At 36.7% G+C, this 20129-nt stretch overlaps 1 protein-coding gene across 1 annotated transcript; it reads right to left on the reverse strand.

Moving 5' to 3' along the window:
- Positions 1–151: 151 nt before the first annotated feature.
- On the reverse strand, positions 152–19300 carry LOC133324429 (large neutral amino acids transporter small subunit 2-like). Its single transcript, XM_061533271.1, has 7 exons — positions 19033–19300; positions 12169–12415; positions 7424–7497; positions 7166–7311; positions 788–1002; positions 496–725; positions 152–421 (listed from the first exon to the last, which is right to left on the reverse strand). The coding sequence occupies exons 1-7, from the start codon at positions 19297–19299 to the stop codon at positions 152–154; spliced, it is 1449 nt and encodes a 482-aa protein (XP_061389255.1). The 5' UTR covers position 19300.
- Positions 19301–20129: the final 829 nt, after the last annotated feature.

Below are 20129 nucleotides of genomic sequence, written 5' to 3' on the forward strand. Positions count from 1 at the left end.
AAAATTTAAAAAGGGATGTTAGGATTTCAAAATCATAAAATATATGGGAATAATATTTTTTTCACTTCGTAGATAAAAAACAAAGCCCAATGAGCAAATGAGTTGATGTTTTGGTTATATTTATATGAAATATATATATTAATTGTATGTACTACTTAACCAACTTACCCATAGTCTTTTGGAACCACATTGGTTTATTTTTCCACGCAATAAATACCAAATAGACGGGTATACTGGACATGATCATCAAAATGCCATAGCCGGTTTCAACAGGACTGGCATACATGGGTACGACGGTAACGAAAATTGTGGCCAACAAATAGACAATGGGGAAGATCAAGGGTACACGAATTGGGCGGGGTAAATTGGGTTGGGCCCAACGTAACCAGGGCAAGCACAAGACGGCAACACCAATACTTAACTGGAAGAATATGAGGAAGATTTTTTTGGTTATTATTCATTTGGGTTGATTTTTAGAACACCTCCTCCACTTACCCACGTGGCAAAACCAACATAATTGATTAGAGCGAAAATATCCGATACTGTCAAATATAACATCGACAGTAAAGCCATGGCCAAAACAGCTGGTGTGGGTGTAAATCTTTGTATTTGAATCATGGTTAAAATTTCAGGCATTTGGCCCTCATTGGCACCGGCATAGAAGAGACGTGACGAGGTCAGCAGAATACCATTTACAGCACCGAATGTTGAAAGAGCCACAAATACTAAAACAATCAAAGAGATTTGATTTAATAAATAAAGAATTATAACAGTTTCAAGAGGTTACCTGGTATGGTCCATGCAATAACACCGAAAGCTCTTTCGGCATAGGTTACGGCAACAGCCTGAGATCCCAACACCTCATCGGGTGACAAAATTGTGTAGAATGAAACATTGGCCAAGACATAGACCAGGGTTACCAATATACATGAAATTGCAATGGCGCGGGGTAGATTCTTAACGGGGTCCTTCAATTCTTCAATAATGAAATTAAGATAATTCCTGAAATTTGGAGAACAAAATATATCACTCAGTATAAATTTGTTGAATAATTTTGAAAGAAAAAATTATAAACAAGGACTTGGTTGTTCAGTGAAGATGTTATTTACCCCCCAAGGTTCCGGAACGCCAAATTACAGGCACTGCGTAATGATAAAATATAGTAATTTCGTGTGGAAAAAAGTTGGGGACCAACATATATGGAGGCTATACTTAAAGATCGATATTTATAATTTTTTGTAGGAAAATTTGTCACCGAATGAGACCCAATGACAACCTCAAATATCGAATAAGAGCCAACTCGATTGTAATTACCCAACATATCTAATAATAGGGCTACGCCGAAATTTGGACCAAAATTTATCATTTTCTACGCAATAAGAACTCAAAAACTCAGATTTAAGTCGTTTGCGTAAAATGGGACAAATTTGTGGAAATAGCAAACTTGATACATTCTTTTCAGTATGCCGCACTATTCAAAATTTAATCTCAATAAGACACCAGTTTGAAATATACGAATATATAGAAGCTATAACGCCATTCTAGTCTCAATATGATAAGTTGTGCAAAATTTCGTATCAATCGGACAAAAATTAGGGGGTTTGGTGCACTATTCTCCGAAAATCGGACGAATATATATTCACGAAAATTAGCACACATCATTCTAGGATTAATTCGGTACGAAATGCCAAATGTCGTCCAAATCGAAAGATATACAGGGACTTCAGTACACTATTTACATTAAATCGGACGAAAATATATATGTGAGCTATACCTAAATCTGAACCGATTTTCACGAAACTTAGCATACATCACTTCAGACTTAATTCAGTACGCTATGCCAAATTTCGTGCAAATCGAAAGATATATGGACGCTGTGGTACACCATTTATATAAAATCGGACGAATATATATTTGGGAGCTATACCTAAATCTGAACCGATTTTCACGAAACTCGGCACACATCATTCTAGACTTAATTGAGTACGCTGTGCCAAATTTCGTACAAATCGAAAGATATATAGAGGCTGTGGTACACCATTTATATAAAATCGGACGAAAATACATATGAGAGCTATATCTAAATCTGAACTGATTTCCACGAAACTTACCACACACCATTCTAGGCTCAATTCAGTACGATGTGGCAAATTTCTTGCAGATCGAAGGATATATAGTGACTTTGGTGCACCATTTGCATAAAATCGGACGAAACTATATGTGGGAGCTATAACTAAATCTGAACCGATTTTCACGAAACCCAACACACATCATTCTACACTTAATTGAGTACGCTATACCAAATTTCGTGCAAATCGAATGATACATAGAGGCTGTGGTACACCATTTATATAAAATCGGACGAAACTATATATGGAGTAATATCTAAATCTGAACCGATTTTCACGAAACTTACCACACACCATTCTAGGCTCAATTCAGTACGATGTGGCAAATTTCGTGCAGATCGAAGGATATATAGTGACTTTGGTGCACCATTTACATGAAATCGGACGAAACTATATGTGGGAGCTATAACTAAATCTGAACCGATTTTCACGAAACTCAACACACATCATTCTAGACTTAATTGAGTACGCTATGCCAAATTTCATGCAAATCGAAAGATATGGGGGCTGTGGTACACCATTTATATAAACTCGGACGAAAATATATATGGGAGCTATATCTAAATCTGAACCGATTTTCATGAAACTTAGCACACATCTCTCCAGACTTAATTCAGAACGTTATACCAAATTGCAAATCGAAAGATATATAGATACTGTGGTCCCCCATTAATATAAAATCGGACGAAAATACGATTTTAACTGAATGGTGCACCAAACACACAGTATTTGTCCGATCGAGACAACATTTTTCGGAACAGACTGAATTAGGTCCCGTTTGCTGTCTATAAAATTTTGTTGAAATCGGTTCAGATTTAGATATAGCTCTCATATATAGCTTCATCCGATTTTAGGTAAATGGTCCACCAAACTCCCAATTTTTGTCCCACTGAGACGAAATTTGGCATAACGTATGGAATTGAAAGTAGGATAGTATGTGTTAAGTTTCATTGAAATCGGTTCAGATTTAGATATAGCTCTCATATATAGCTTCGTCCGATTTTAGGTAAATGGTCCACCAAACTCCCAATTTTTGTCCGATTGAGGCGAAATTTGGCATAACGTATGGAATTGAAAGTAGGATAGAGTGTGTTAAGTTTCATTGAAATTTGATCAGATATAGATATACCTCCCATATAGAACTTCGTCCGATTTTATGTAAATGATGCACCAAACTCCCAATATTTGTCCGATTGCGACGAAATTTGGCATATCATATGGAATTGAGAGTGGGATAGAGTGTGTTAAGTTTTATTGAAATCGGATCAGATATAGATATTGCTCCCATATATAGCTTCATCAGATTTTAGGTAAATGGTCCACCAAACTTCCAATTTTTGTCCGATTGAGGCGAAATTTTGCATAACGTATGGAATTGAAAGTAGGATAGAGTGTGTTAAGTTTCATTGAAATCGGTTCAGATTTAGATATAGCTCCCATATAGAACTTCGTCCGATTTTATGTAAATGGTGCACCAAAATCCCAATTTTTGTCCGATTGAGGCGAAATTTGGCATAACTTATGGAATTGAAAGGGTGTGCTAAGTTTCATTGAAATTGTTTCAGATATAGATATAGCTCCCATATAGAACTTCGTCCGATTTTATGTAAATGGTGCATCAAACTCCCAATTTTTGTCCGATTGAGACGAAATTTGGCATAACGTATGGAATTGAAATTAGGATAGAGTGTGTTAAGTTTCATTGAAATTGGATCAGATATAGATATAGCTCCCATATATAGTTTCGTCCGATTTTATGTAAATGGTTCACCAAAATCTCAATTTTTGTCCGATTGAGCCAAATTTTATGCAGTGTACTGAATAATGTCCTGTAGACGTGTGTTCCCAAATATATTTTCGTCAATTGTATGTAAATGGTGCGCCGAAGAGCCTATGTTTTTTTTATTTACAAGAAATTTAAAAGTTGTGAGTTTAATGTGATGTGTATTAAAGTAGCAAAAATCCGTTTAGATTTAGATAAATCACCCATATATATTTTGTCTGATTTTGTGTATATGGTTCACCGAGTAGCCTACGTCTGTTCCATATGGGGACAGCGTGCTGTGCTGCAGCATACCACATTTTTGTGATAATTTTTAATACAGGTTCAAGTTCTGATAACCGAATTTTCTCATCGAAATGTCTATAATTTGGCTTATTGGTTTCCTGACGAATAAGAACCTTCTTTCCTGAAATTATTCAATATAAACACCGCGAATTTTTGCATAGAGAAGGGGATCGGGTCAAAGAATAAGCATGCCTGTTTTGATAAAGATCGGTCAATATTTAGAGGGTCAAATGGACCCTAACTTTTGTGTGAAAAATGACAAAATTTGTATTCTATAGAGTATATATTTACCACTGAAGGACATATGCCCCAGAAGTTGACAGTATATCCAAGAGAAGTGGTTGACCTTTAAATTGATACCAATTATATTGTCATAGGTACTCGGATGCGGGAGTTACACTTAAATATTTACATGTGCTTACGTATTCATATATTATTTAGTAACCTATTACCACACTTGAAGGCGGAAATATAGCGCTGATCGCTTTGAAATGTTCCATGTGGTTCCAGTTATGGTCAAGGATAACGCCTAAAATGTTAGGTGATGATCAGATAATAATTTTTTCGGATGAAAACTTAATTATTTGTACTTTTCGAGTCGAAAGCCGAACATCACAACACAACCCACGGTGAAGGGAATCTGGACAAGTAATTAGAGGGACTGTACTGATTATTTGTTACATTTGCTGACTTCTAGCCAGTCAAAAGTGTGCAAAGATCGCGAAATATTGCCCAATCTCAGAATATAGAACCACAAAAAGATAGATTTTCATGGAAGTTGTGTAGGGTATCGCATGGTCGGCCCGTCCGACTATACTGCTCCGCTCACTGGTTTTTTTTTAGAACATGAACAACCTTCTACCAGATAATGCACAACCTTCGCCATATGCACACCACGTGTTTAAAAAACTTTGGCCCGCCTGAACATAATGACGTTTTTATACCCTTCACCACACTGTGGTACAGGGTATTATGTCTTTGTGCATATGTTTGTAACAGGCAAAAATAATCGAGATAGACCCATGGTTCCTTTTGAGAATATGCATAGAATCACTTTCTAAGTCGATTTATGCATGTCCGTCCGTCTGTCTGTCCATGTTAAATTGTAAACAAAGTACAGGTCGCATTTATGATCCGAATTGGATGAAATTTGGCATAGGTCACTTATTCGGCCCAAGGACGAACCCTATTGAAATTGGGAAAAATCGGTTCAGATTTAGATATAGCTCCCATATATATATTTAACCGATTTAATGTAAACGGTCCCTATATATCTTTCGATTTGCTCGAAATTTGGTACATGCTAATCATTTAGGCATATAATGATGTCTGCCAAGTTTCGTGAAAATCGGTCCAGATTTAGATATAGCTCCCATATATAGTTTCGTCCGATTTCAGGTAAATGGTGCCCCAAAGTCCCTATATATCTTTTGATTTGCATGAAATTTGGCATAACGTACTGAATTAAGCCTAGAATGATTTCTGCCAAGTTTCGTGAAAATCGGTCCAGATTTAGATATAGCTCCCATATATAGTTTCGTCCGATTTCATGTAAATGGTACCCCAAAGTCCCTATATATCTTTCGATTTGCACGAAATTTGGCATAACGTACTTAATTGAGCCTAGAAGGATGTCTGCCAAGTTTTATGAAAATCAGTCCAGATTTCTATATAGCTCCCACTTATATATAGCTCCCACTTATATATAGCTCCCACTTATATATAGCTCCCACTTATAGTTTCGTCCGATTTCATGTAAATGGTGCCCCAAAGACCCTATATATCTTTCGATTTGCACGAAATTTGGTACAGCCTAATCATTTAGGTCTAGAATGATGTATGTAAAGTTTCGTGAAAATCGGTCCAGATTTAGATATAGCTCCCATATATAGTTTCGTCCGATTTCATGTAAATGGTACCCCAAAGTCCCTATATATCTTTCGATTTGCACGAAATTTGGCATAACGTACTGAATTGAGCCTAGATTGATGTCTGCGTTGTTTCGTGAAAATCGGTCCACATTTAGATATAGCTCCCTTTTATTATAGATTGATTTTAAGTACTTGACGCACCAAGGAACCAATAGGAACAAAACGTTCTGAAATTAGTATAACGTATCCTGTGACAAGTTTGTTTGAAATCGCTTAATATTTGGCCCGATTTCAAGTAAATTGGGCATCAAACTCCTCATGTTAGTCAGTTTGACATCAAATTTTGCACAACGTACAAAATTGAGCATAGAATTATGTAGTTTCGTTTTCTAGAAGTACAGACATAGCCCAACGGATGACCTATTTATATTTGTTTGAAGTCGATTTACATACTTTATGGATAGATCTACGTAGATTCACATTTAGATAAATATCACATATTTTATTTCATTCAAGTTCATGCTAATAGTCCTGTTTAATATACCCATAGTGGTGAAGGGTATCATATAGTCGGCCCCGTCCGACTTTACTACTTTCCTTACTGGTTTACTATTTTACTAAATCCGACACTTTAATGCTATTATATTTAATGCAGACCAGAAACATTGTATTCCCACAGGAACACAATATGTTTCTCCTTGATCTCAAAATAACCTTATTAGCTATTCCCTAATAACATATACACAACAGGGACAGCATCATCATTAAATAACCAGTATAACTCAATAAACTTCAACTGTCATTTCCACATCTTCTTTTCACCCACAACTATTGCCGGGCCCGTCATGTAAGATAGGTCAGCAAAAATAATCAAATCACAAAATCCTATTATTTTCATTCTGACTATCTACTCATTTCATGACTTCCTTTGTAATGACAAAAAAAGTAAAATAAATCAACAAGTGATGACATTTCGCAACCTTCAATAACAGCACATCCTTGGTCGCGCGGATGTGTATCCATGAATTGCGTTATGCTCGCCATTTTTATATCCCCAACCATCCATTTGCCACTTCCTCCCATGTTCTTTTACTTACCATCCATTGTAGGCAAATAATCCAGAGTAGAATGATAGGGCCAGCGATGTGACTTTTGTATCGGTATTCTCAAATGTAAAATATTCGGTATTGCCCAAGTAAAGTTGATACATGCCCGATGCAATGATGATAAACAAGGCCAACAGCTAGTAAATGGATTTAACGAAAAAAAGAGGAGGAGAGAAGAAACGGGAACACAAATCAGTTTATGATGCTTTATCATTAGGACAGCAGGACGAATGTGTGTCCTTTACTTACTTTGGCATATGTGAATATGTCCTGCACAGCGGTTGCCCATTTGACGTCCCAACAGTTAACAAATGTCAGGATTACTGAAATGAAGAAAACAAATATTTATTGAGTTAAGTAATAAATACGAATTCTATGGGTTGCTATTAATATTTATGAGGAAATAGAGATTTGTAAGTAGTCTCATGGTAAAACTGTTAAATGTGAATAAGAAAGTAATGACCATAAAAAGCTGATGTTGAATAAATCGGAACCAATTATTTTAAACATTTTTTTAAAGCAAAACACAGACCAAAGACATTTTTTACGAGCGCCTGGAAACTGCATATGACCGCAGCTCTGGCTATGACATTAAAATTCTGTTAGGAGATTTTAATGCAAAGATCAGAAGCGAAAATATTTTTGATTCCACCGTCAGAAAATTCAGCCTCCATGAAGAATCATACGACAACGGCATGAGGTTGATTGACTTCGCGGCTGTAAAAAACATGGTAGTTAGCAGCACCAGATTCAAGCAGGATTTCTCCTGATCAAGCAACGAGAAATCAAATTGACCATGTTGTGGTAGACGGAAGGCATTCGTCCAGTGCCAAGGGTCGCACCCGTCCTAATGTAGCAGCAAAGGTGCAATCTAATGTAACACGGAAACTCGACGTCGACAAGCTGCAAACACAACAGGTAACAGATACCTACTCCGCTCAACTTAACCACCTGCTTGACGAAAGCACTTCTTGTCCCGATAATAGCGATAATAGTATAGAAGCACAATGGCAAAAAATTGCCCACTCTCTACAAACTGCAGCAAAATCAGAACTTGGGTACTAAAAACCACCATCAAGAATCCCATGGTACGATCAGGAGTGTCGTAATGCTACCGAGGTGAAAAACGCAGCGTATAGGGCAACACGTAATGCGATGGAGAATAATCGAGAGGAAAGGAGAGTGGAGAAACGTATTTTCATAAAAAGAAGAAAGAACAAGAAAAACGTGAGCGTGAGCAAATCGAGATGTACAGGAGTCAGAATGAAGTCCGGATATTTTACCAACAAGTAAAACACCAAACCGAAGGCTTTGGCGCAGGCACATCCTCCTGTAGAGATGAAGATTGAAACCTGGTGACAGATACAGATTGCGTGCTAATGATCTGGAAGGAGCATTTTGAAAAGCTTCTGGTATCAAATAGTGGCGGTGAAGAAGATACCCCAGAACCAATAAGAGATGACGGTATAGAGTGTATATCACCTATACAAGATGAGGTCAGAGTGGCAATAAATCGTCTGAAGAACAATAAAGCAGCAGGTGCCGATCGATTATTAGCCGAACTATTCAAGACCGGTGGTCTTGATTTGACTAGAGGAATGCATGCCCAATGATTGGAGCCTCGGCATCCTGTGTCCCGTGCACAAAAATGGAGACAAGACGATATGTACCAACTATAGAGGAATAAGTCTCCTTCCCATCGCATATAAAGTACTATCCAGCGTGATGTGTGAACGAATATAGCCAATAGCCAATGACATTATTGGACCATACCAATGCATCTTCAGGCCTGGCAAATCCACCATTGATCAGATTTTTACTCTGCGCAAGATCCTGGAAAACCCCTTACGAAAAACACATCGACACATTCCACCTATTCGTCGATTATAAAGCCAATTTCGACAGCCCTATTTATTCAGAGGTGTTTAAAGCCACGTCTGCCTTTGGCATTCCTGCAAAATTAATATGGATATGCAGGATAACTTTAATTGGTATAATGTTTGCAGTTAAAGTAGGAAAGGAGCCCTTTAATACCGAACGAGGATTCAGACAAGGCGACAGTTTGTCGTGTGACCTGTTCAATATCTTGCTTGAAAAGGTCATACGAGATGCAAATGTGAACAGAAATGGCACTATGTACACAAACAACATATGTTACTCGCCTACGCCGACGGCATCGAAATAGTGGGTCGAACATAGCGAACGGTAATAGCCACCTTTGAACGAAGTGAGAAGGAATCTGCAAAAGTGGGACTGGCAGTAAATGGCGAAACAGCCAAGCTGATGGAACTTGAAAACTACAGCTTCGAGGCAGTGAACGATTTTATATACCTTGGTACCGCCATAAACAAAACTAATAACATTAGCTATGAAATCCGGTTGAGAATAGTGTTGGCCAACAGATGCTACTATGGTCTGAGTAAGCAACTCAAAAGCAAGGCCATACCAAATTCACACTCTACAATACGCTAATATTACCCGTGCTGTTGTATGGATCTGAAGCATGGGTACTTGTGCAAGCAGATGAGGCAGCTCTTGAAGTGTTTGAGAGAAAAATTCTCCGGAAGATCAAAAGGCCGATCTGCGTTGATGGTGAATATCGCCGTCGAATGAACCATGAGCTATACCAACTATTCTCAGACATCGACATAGTCAGACGGATCGAGCTGCAGCGAATACGTTGGCTAGGCCATCTTGTGAGAATGGATGAAGATGCTCATTAGCAGAGATGGCCTGTCAGAAACAATGACGTAAATGACATACATTTCCGACGTATTATACATACGTCAGAAACGTCGGAAACCTACCCAAATCCATTAGTTTTTTGAATAGAAGAAATAGAAGAATAGTGTTGGCCAACAGATGCTACTATGGTCTGAGTAAGCAACTCAAAAGCAAGGCCATACCAAACTCACACTCTACAATACGCTAATATTACCCGTGCTGTTGTATGGATCTGAAGCATGGGTACTTGTGCAAGCAGATGAGGCAGCTCTTGAAGTGTTTGAATGAACCATGAGCTATACCAACTATTCTCAGACATCGACATAGTCAGACGGATCGAGCTGCAGCGAATACGTTGGCTAGGCCATCTTGTGAGAATGGATGAAGATGCCCCAGCTCAAAAAGGGATATAAAAGCGAGCCAAGTGATGGTTCACGCAGAAGGGGAATTCCAAGAATCCGATGAAAAGTTAAGTAGAAGCCCATATCTCGGAAAATGGTCTTACAAATTGGATGATATTTAAGAGGATGAATCTGTAGCATGGGTATTTGCGCAGTCAGATGAGGCAGCTCTTGGAGTAGTTGAGAGAAAAATTCTCCGGATGAACTATGGGCAGGTCTGCGTCGACGGTGAATATCGCCGCCGAATGAACCATGAGCTATATCAACTATTCACAGACATCGATATAGTCTGATGGATTGAGCTGCAGCGACTACTACTTTGGCTAGGTCATTTTGTAAAAATGGATGATGATGACCCAGCTTAAAGGCATATAAAAGCGAGCCAAGTTATGGTTCACGCAGAAGGGGAAGGCCACGAATTCGATTGAAATATCAAGTAAAAGACAACATCTCGGAAAAGGGTCTTACAAATTGGATGAGATGCTCACAAGACCGACGCGCCAGCAAATCTTTTTTTTTTAAGCTCGGCTTATGGAACAACCGTTCTGTCATAAGCCGGCGAAGTAAGTAATTATTCAGTAATCTGTGCAAAAATTTTGCCTCAATCGGATCATTTACATAAAATCGGACGAAACTATATATGGAAGCTAATATCTAAATCTGAACCGATTTTCTACAATTTCAGTAGGTTTCATCCTTGGGCCAAATAGGTCACCATTGACAAATTTCAGCCAAATCGGACCATAAATGCGACCTGTACTTTGCTCACAAGAATACATGGACGGGCAGACATAAATCGACTCAGAAAGTGATTCTAGGTATATTCTCAAAAGGAACCATGGGCCTATCTCGATTCATTTTGCCTGTTACAAAAATAAGCACAAATACATAATAATCTGTACCACAGTGTGGCGAAGGGTATAAAAAGAAAATGGTAGTCCACATTACCCGAAGTTCCTCTACCCTCCCTCTGGAAGCTTCTTAACACAATGGTATGGTCAAAACCAAAAAGGAAAGCCAGGAGAAGAACATACGTACCCATCATTATGCGACGCGTTTCGCCGTTGGTTAAGCGGCTCATTAGCAGAGATGGCCTGTCAGAAACAATGACGTAAATGACATACATTTCCGACGTATTATACATACGTCAGAAACGTCGGAAACCTACCCAAATCCATTAGTTTTTTGACAAAATATCTATTTCCATTAATCAATTTGAAATTACGCGTGCCGTACCCAAATCCATATAAAATTTCAAAATTTTCTTCTCAAAATAATTTAGAAATTTTTATCAGTTCTAGTACAGACCATCTCTGCTCATTAGGCATACTGGGCTATGTGGCTTTACAAAGGTCGTATGATGATAACTTGTATTTATTTCGCCCTGATGCGAAACTTGCATATGCGAATTAAATTCAAATTTGTCAAGGTTCGACATTTGTCTTCATTCTAGAAACAGTCCTTTTCAAAGCAGATTTTTTTTATTTCTGATAGAGAATACTCTTCTATCACTAGGTGAGTTTATTTTACCAATATATAACACTATTCTCTTCTATGTAAAAACTCTCTTATACTTCCCCAGTTATCTTCAATCCGTCTGATGTAATTTTTCGAAGTAATTACATTAGGTTTGAAACATTCATCTGAATTTAAATACATAATAGAGTTTGTCTGATGAACTACAAATTTTTTGAGTACTATACAATAACAATAACAAATAAAATGTTTATTTATTGCGATTTAAAAGCAAACAATTAAACATATTTCTTGAGTTCCTGGATTAATGCATGGGTCAATAGTCATTTTATATTGAAACTCTTCTTATCGTAGTTAACTGAGAGATTTAATCCACTCACAATAGCTACTTACATATACAGCATACAGCCAATAGCCTGGCTGCATCTTCGGGTGGTGTACATTCGGGAAAGAACGGTTTCAGCACATAGACACTGAATGTGAGCGCCACAATTGCCTGCGAACACGGCCGCACTATCATACATTCAATCCACAGACGTATGAAGGCCATAAATGGACCAAATGTTTCCATAATATAGGCATAATCAGCACCGGACTTTGTAATCATTGTACCCAATTCCGCATAGCAATAGGCACCGACCTGAAACAGAAAAGCAAATATGATATTTATTTAAAATTGAAATTAAAGAAAAATGTGGTTAATGATGAGTGTAATCACCATTACATATGGGATTTAAAATATTTTAATTGGAGAAACTAATTTATAATAGCTTGTCATATATAAAATTCAAATTATGCTAATATATTTAATTAATATTTAATTTGAATCGTACTAGATAATTATTCCTGATCTGTTAACACTAGGTGGTCGCGTGGCAGAAAATAATTCCATTGACTGATTTTTTATTAAATTTTTATTTAAAAAGTCTACGCATATTGCTAACCATTAAAAACATATTTTTAACCAGTAAGGAAAGTAGTAAAGTCGGACTGGGCCGACTATATGATACCCTTCACCACTTTGGGTATATGTATCCTTACAATTGTATGTCAATGTTCCCTCGAAGGAACATACTCATGTCTTTCTGCACCATATTTATTTAATCTCAATCAGATACCCGTTCGAAATACATATGGAAGCTATGGCTACATTCGCGCCAATTTTAACAAATCCCAATAACGTCATTCAAGTCTCAATTGGATACGTTGTGCAAAATTTCGTGTTAACATTAGGAGTTTGGTGCACCATTTACCTTAAATCGGACAAAAAAATATATATGTGAGCTATATCTAAATCTGACCTGATTTTCTCGAAACTTAACACACATCATTCTAGACACAATTCAGTATGCTGTGCCAAATTTCGTGCAAATCGAAAATATATTCGGACTTTGGTGTACCATCGGACGAAATATATATAGGGTCATATCTAAATCTGAAACGATTTTCACGAAACATAACACACATCATTCTAGACTCAATTCAGTACGCTATGTCAAATTTCGTGCAAATCTATGAATATATAGGGTCTTTGGTGCACCATTAACATTAAATCGGACGAATACATATATGGGAGCTATATCTAAATCTGAACCGATTTCCACGAAACTTAACACACATTATTCTAGTCTTAACTCAGTACGCTGTGAAATGTCATGCAAATCGAAAGATAAGTAGGGACTTTGATGCACCATTTGTCTTAAATCGGACGAAAATATATACGGGAGCTATATCTAAATCTGAACCGATTTCCACGAAACTAAGCACACATCTTTCTAGACTTAATTCAGTACGTTGTGCCACATTTCATGCAAATCGAAAGATATATAGGGACTTTAGTGCACCATTTAGATAAAATCGGACGAATATATATATTGGAGCTATATCTAAATATGAACCGATTTCCACGAAACTTAGCACACATCATTCTACATCCAATTCACTACCCTATGCCAAATTTTGTGCAAATAGAAAAATATATAGGGACTTTGGTGCACCATTTACCTAAAATCGGACGAAACTATATATGGGATCTATATCTAAATCTGAAAGATTTTCTCAAAACTTAGCATACATCATTCTACATCCAATTCAGTACGCTGTGCAAAATTTCGTGCAAATCGAAAGATAGTTACTGACTTTGGTGCACCTTTTACCTTAAATCGGACGAATGTATATATGGGAGCCATATCGTAATCTGAACCGATTTTCCTGAAACTTACCACTCATCATTCTAGACTCAATTCAGTACACTATGCCAAATTTCGTGCAAACCGAAGGATATATAGGGACTTTGGTGCACTATTTACTTAAAATCGGAGAAAATATATATGGGAGCTATATCTAAATCTTAACCGATTTTTCCCAATTTCAATAGGGTTCGTCCTTGGGCCGAATAAGTGACCTGTGCCAAATTTCATCCAATTCGGATTATAAATGCGACCTGTAGTTTGTTTACAAATGAACATGGACAGACAGATGGACATGCATAAATCGACTAAGAAAGTGATTCTATGCATATTCTCAAAAGGAACCATGTATCTCTCTCGTTTCCTTTTGCCTGTTAAAAACATATACACAAAGACATAATACCCTGTACCACAGTGTGGTGAAGGTTATAATAAAATATCTACGCCTATTGGTAGCTCTTCAAAAATACTTTTAAAAGTCTACGCCTATTGACATGCCTTCGAAAAATATCTCGAAAAAAATCTACGAATATTCTTAAGAGTTAAAAATATATAAAAAAATTCGGTTGTTCTTTGAACAATTTTCTTAAAAATCCGCCCTCTGATGGGCCTTAAAAATTACGCTTATAGCTTCGACAATCCTCCATAAAGAGATTCCTTATAATCCGCCTTGGGCAGAAATACTCCATATAGACAAAGCAAGTGAGCTATTGATTAAATATTTAATTTTCCGGAAATATGTTTGTACTCGTATACGAATACCCGAGAAAAACCACCAACGCACATTTTTTGTTTTTCTAAAATCAATTAAATTAGAAAAATGGAAATTCCTAACACGTTGTTGTTTTTTTATTTTCGCCATAGTGGTTGGACTCCAATAGACAATCAACAACTTGGCTAGCATTGATGTCACGCCAATTCGTTGTTATCGACATCGATACGGTCGTCGCCGTCATCATCGTCCATAAACATTGACACTTGATGTTCTCAAGTGTGTCAGAGAGGAATGTACACTGCAAGTGAAGGAATTTCGCCCACCCACAACGAACAACTTGAGAATGACAAGAAATGCTCAATATTTTAATATGACTCCTTAGCCAGAGAAGGAGTAAATATTCCTGGAGGCTTGGAGCAGGACGTTAAGAGAATAGTAATGAGATATGTATGCATTTGACTTTCAATAATTCTGAATGTTATGACTTCCTGTTCTTGTAGTGGCAGCTAAAGGAATTCCAGAGTAATTTCATTATTGTCAATGCCTGTGGCAGGATGGCATACCGCCACAACAAGAACCCTTGTACAAAATGAAATGCCTACAATTTCTTCTGCTGCTGGCTATGATGGCATGTCAAGCAGAGCCCTCAAATATTTATGAAGTGTAAATGGAGGAGGAATGCGAGTAAATAATCAATTTAATTTAAATGATGGGATAAGTAAATAAATAAATTATATGTTTGGAATGGCTTTGAAGATATTCGATTCTTTGAAATACATCTGCTTTTATGGAATACAAATAAAATATAGAAGAATTATAGATATATCATTAGGGACTTTGGTGCACTATTTATCTCAAATCGGACGAAACTATATATGGGAGCTATAACTAAATCTGAACCGATCTTCACGAATCTTACCACTCATCATTCTAGACTTAATTCAGTACGCTATGCCAAATTCCGTGCAAATCGGAGGATATATAGGGACTTTGGTGCACTATTTACCTCAAATCGGACGAAATTACATATGGGAGCTACATCGAAATCTGAACCAATGTTCACTAAACTTAATACACCTTGTTCTAGACTTAATTCAGTACGCTATGCCAAATTTAGTGCAAATCGAAAGATATATACGGACCAAAATATATATGGGAGCTATATCTAAATCTGAACCGATTTTCACGATACTTATTACACACCATTCTAGACTCAATTCAGTACGCTATGCCAAATTTAGTGCAAATCGGATGATATTTAGGGATTTTGTTGCACTATTTATCAAAAATCGGACGAAAATATATATGACAGCTATATCTAAATCTGAACCGATTTTCACGAAACTTAACACACACCATTCTAGACTCAATTCAGAACGCTGTGCCAAATTTTAGGCAAATCGAAGGATATATAGGGACTTTGGCACACTATTTACCTAAAATCGGACGAAAGTATATATGGGAGCTATCGAAATCTGAACCTATTTTCTCGAAACTTAATACACATCGTTATAGACTTAATTCAGTACGCTATGCCAAATTTCGTGCAAATCGAAGGATATATAGGAACTTTGGTGCACTATTTACCTCAAATCGGACGAAACTATATATGGGAGCTATATCGAAATCTGAACCGATTTTCAAGAAACTTAACATACATCGTTATAGACTCAATTCATTACGCTATGCCAAATTTCGTGCAAATCGAAGGATATATAGGAACTTTGGTGCACTATTTACCTCAAATCGGACGAAACTATATATGGGAGCTATATCGAAATCTGAACCGATTTTCACGAAACTTAACATACATCGTTATGGACGCAATTCATTACGCTATGCCAAATTTCGTGCAAATCGAAGGATATATACGAACTTTGGTGCACTATTTACCTCCAATCGGACGAAACTATATATGGGAGCTATATCGAAATCTGAGCCGATTTTCACGAAGCTTAATACACATCGTTATGGACGCAATTCATTACGCTATGCCAAATTTCGTGCAAATCGAAGGATATATAGGGACTTTGGTGCACCATTTACCTCAAATCGGACGAAAATATATATGGAAGCTATATCTAAATTTGAACCGATTTTTCCCAATTTCGATAGGGTTGGTCCTTGGACCGAATAAGTGACCTGCGCCAAGTTTCATCCAATTCGGATTATAAATGCGACTTGTACTTGTTTACAATTTAACATGGACAGACAGACGGACATGCATAAATCGACTATGTATATTCTCAAAAGGAACCAATGTCTGTCTCGTTTTCCTTTGCCTGTTGCAAACATATGCACAAAGACATAATACCCTGTACCACAGTGTGTTGAAGGGTATAAAAATCCATGCCAAATTGTAGCCCTTTAAAAATATTTTTAAAAAATTGATATTGATAGCCCTGCAAAAAATATTTAATAAAAATTCACCCCTACTAGTATCCCTTCAAAAAATCTGCAAAAAAATCAACCTACAACCTACATCAATATTCTGACATTAATTCGAATCTCAAATCCAATTTAAACTAGTTCAATTAACACATCAAACATCTGTTTTCCAAACCAGCAATAAATATTGAATTATTTATAAGTTAACCAGCGAAACTGGTATGACACAATGAAGAAGAAAAAAGAAGAAAGTATTAGAATCATGTACAACGTGTAATCGTGCTAATATTAATGCAAATATTAGTAGCAGAAGCACCACCAGCAACAGGTGACAATCGTCAACCGAACGACAAGTCGACGCTTAACAATTTACATTAAAACACCTCAGCGGTAGTCTTCATTCACCGTAATAATTGTGCCCATATGGATTAGGTGTTAAATTGTATATCGTCATGTAGGGGTGGGGCCCATTCCACAGATGGAATACGAAGTAGATGTACTACTACAAATGGGCTGGTGTCTATCGAAAAAGTGTGTTCATGAATGATGTGGTAAATAGATATTCGTAGTAATTTTTCATTAGCCAACAATTGGCTTTATTCTTGTTCATCGAATATGTCTCAGGTGGTCGTTGCCATTAAGTCATATTTACATTTTACGAAGTAAACAAAAATACTATTTGACTTTTTATCGTCTTTTAAATACCAGTTTGATATCACAGGTGGGATTTTTTTATTATAATTTTTGTACTAGATACAATGTATCAAAATAATTATCGAATTGATTTAAATATTGTTGGCAAATAGTCATAATTTATAGTATAGGTTCCTTGGCGAAAAGGGGTTCATGGATTTTTCTAAAAAGATTTTTTCAAGGCCTACAATAGGAGTGGATTTTTTGAAGAATATTTTTTCTAGGGCTACAATAGGCGTGGATGTTTTAAAGAATATTTTGGCAAGGCCTACAATAGGCATGGATTTATGAAGAATATTATGGCAAGGCCTACAATAGGCGTGGATTTATGAAGAATATTTTTTTCAATACCTACAATAGACGTGGATATTTTTTCTATGCCTACAAAATTAGTGGATTAAAAAATACAATTTTCAAGGCTTACAACAGGCCTGGGTTTTTATACCCTTCACCACACTGTGGTACAGGGTATTATGCCTTTGTGCATATGTTTGTAACAGGCAAAATATTCGAGATGGGCCCATGGTTCCTTTTGAGAATATGCATAGAATCACTTTCTGAGTCGATTTATGCATGTCCGTTCGTCCGTCCGTCTGTCCATGTTAAATTGTAAACAAAGTACAGGTCGCATTTATGATCCGAATTGGATGAAATTTGGTACAGCTCATTTGTTTGGCCCAAGGACGAACCCTATTGAAATTGAATTTCGGAATTGAAAAATCATTCGATTTGCACGAATTTTGGCATAGCTTATTGAATTAAGTGTAGAATGATGTGTACACCACCTCGTCCGATTTTAAGTAAATTGTGCACTAAAGATCAACAGCTAGGCCGATTGACACAACGTACTGAAATTGATATAAATTAATCTCTGGCATGCTTGCTTCATATCGGTTCAGATATAGATATATCGTAGCTTCCATATATAATTTCGACTTTTTTATTGAGATTAAATTTTAAACAGTGCAGCATACCGAATAGCGTGTGCCAAGTTTGCTTTAAATCGATTTACACAAATCCGTCGCAAACGAGTCTAAATTTTAGCATTGGTTCTAGGAAGACATAAAAATCACATTTCAAGTTCGTTCAATTTCATGTCAAAATTCCTTCAAAAAGGCGACGTTTTTCGGATACATATGTAGAATATACCCAAAGTGGTGAAGGGTATCATATAGTCAGCCCAGTCCGACTTTACTACTTTCCTTACTGGTTAAAAATATTTTTTCAAGGTCTTAATTGACTTGTTTATTTTAAATTATTAACATTACTTACCATTGAAAATATACCGGATACCACCCAAACAATTAAAGCCAAATTCACACTGCCCGTGTACATCAGCACACCAGTGGGTGATACAAAAATACCCGAACCAATAATGGACCCAACAATAACCGTACAGCCATTGATCAAACTCATTTTCGCCTTTAGCGTTACTTCACCGCCTCCATCGGCCTCGACTTTTGCCGCAGCCTCACCATTTCCATTTACCACAGAACTCTTTCGCGAAGAATTTTTCCGATTTAATGATTCAGTCTCCATGACGGTGGCGTGGTTTACCTCACTGCCTAATGACGACGACTGGTCCCACGCAGCAATTAACGTAAATTAATGGGAGGTATTTGCGCTTTGGCGTGCCGTACAGGTGATTTTTGTTTATTTTAGTTTCTGAAAATAAAGAAAACAAATGGAAAAAATGAAATTAAATAGTGAAATGATTAGTTCACTTTAAGTGAGATGTTCGGGTAAGATGATGCTCTATAGGAAGATATTTAAGCAATAACAATTCAAGTTCAAACATTTTTGGGTAGAAGAGAACTAATTCGTATTGGAATGTTATGTTTACATTTCAAATTAGCAAATTAGTATAAATAATAATATATAGTTTGGAGCAGTGCACAGTGTTAAGAAAAACACAAAAGTAATCAATTTATTATTATTCTTATTTTCAGGATATGTTTTATTCGAATGGCAAAGATCGGTTATATTTTTATACTTTACATATCCACAGTGATTTTAAAATAATCAATATTTATTCTAATTATTATTCTATTTTTATTTTTTCTAAGAGTCTGTACAACATTTGATAAATAAATCCAGCTGTTCGAGTAATGAGGGACACTATTTATACCCTACACAACTATGTTGTCAGGGTATTATAGCTTTGTGCAGCCCAAAGAGTTTGTAACGCCGCGAAATATTGGTTCTAGACCCACCTTTAAGTATACCGATCGTCATATCTCGACTAGCTGAGTCGATCTAGACATGTGTGTCCGTCCGTCCGTCTGTCCATTATAATTTGTAAACACGATACAGACCACAGTTATGGACCAATCTTAACGAAATTTTGCATGTAGGATGGGTTCGGCCCA

This window comes from Musca vetustissima, unplaced genomic scaffold (genome assembly GCF_032173495.1).
Source record: "Musca vetustissima isolate MV318-11 ecotype Yass unplaced genomic scaffold, APGP_CSIRO_Mvet_v1 utg515330, whole genome shotgun sequence".
Lineage (NCBI taxonomy): Eukaryota > Metazoa > Arthropoda > Insecta > Diptera > Muscidae > Musca > Musca vetustissima.

What these genes read in the sequence shown, in the direction of transcription:
- LOC133324429 (XM_061533271.1), bottom strand. Translation starts at nt 19,299, where the DNA reads ATGGAGACTGAATCATTAAATCGGAAAAATTCTTCGCGAAAGAGTTCT. An exon ending in ACATATTCACATATGCCAAA is followed by an intron (nt 7,312 to 7,423) that starts GTAAGTAAAGGA and finishes TCCATTTACTAG; the next exon opens with CTGTTGGCCTTGTTTATCAT. An exon ending in TATTGCATGGACCATACCAG is followed by an intron (nt 726 to 787) that starts GTAACCTCTTGA and finishes TGATTGTTTTAG; the next exon opens with TATTTGTGGCTCTTTCAACA.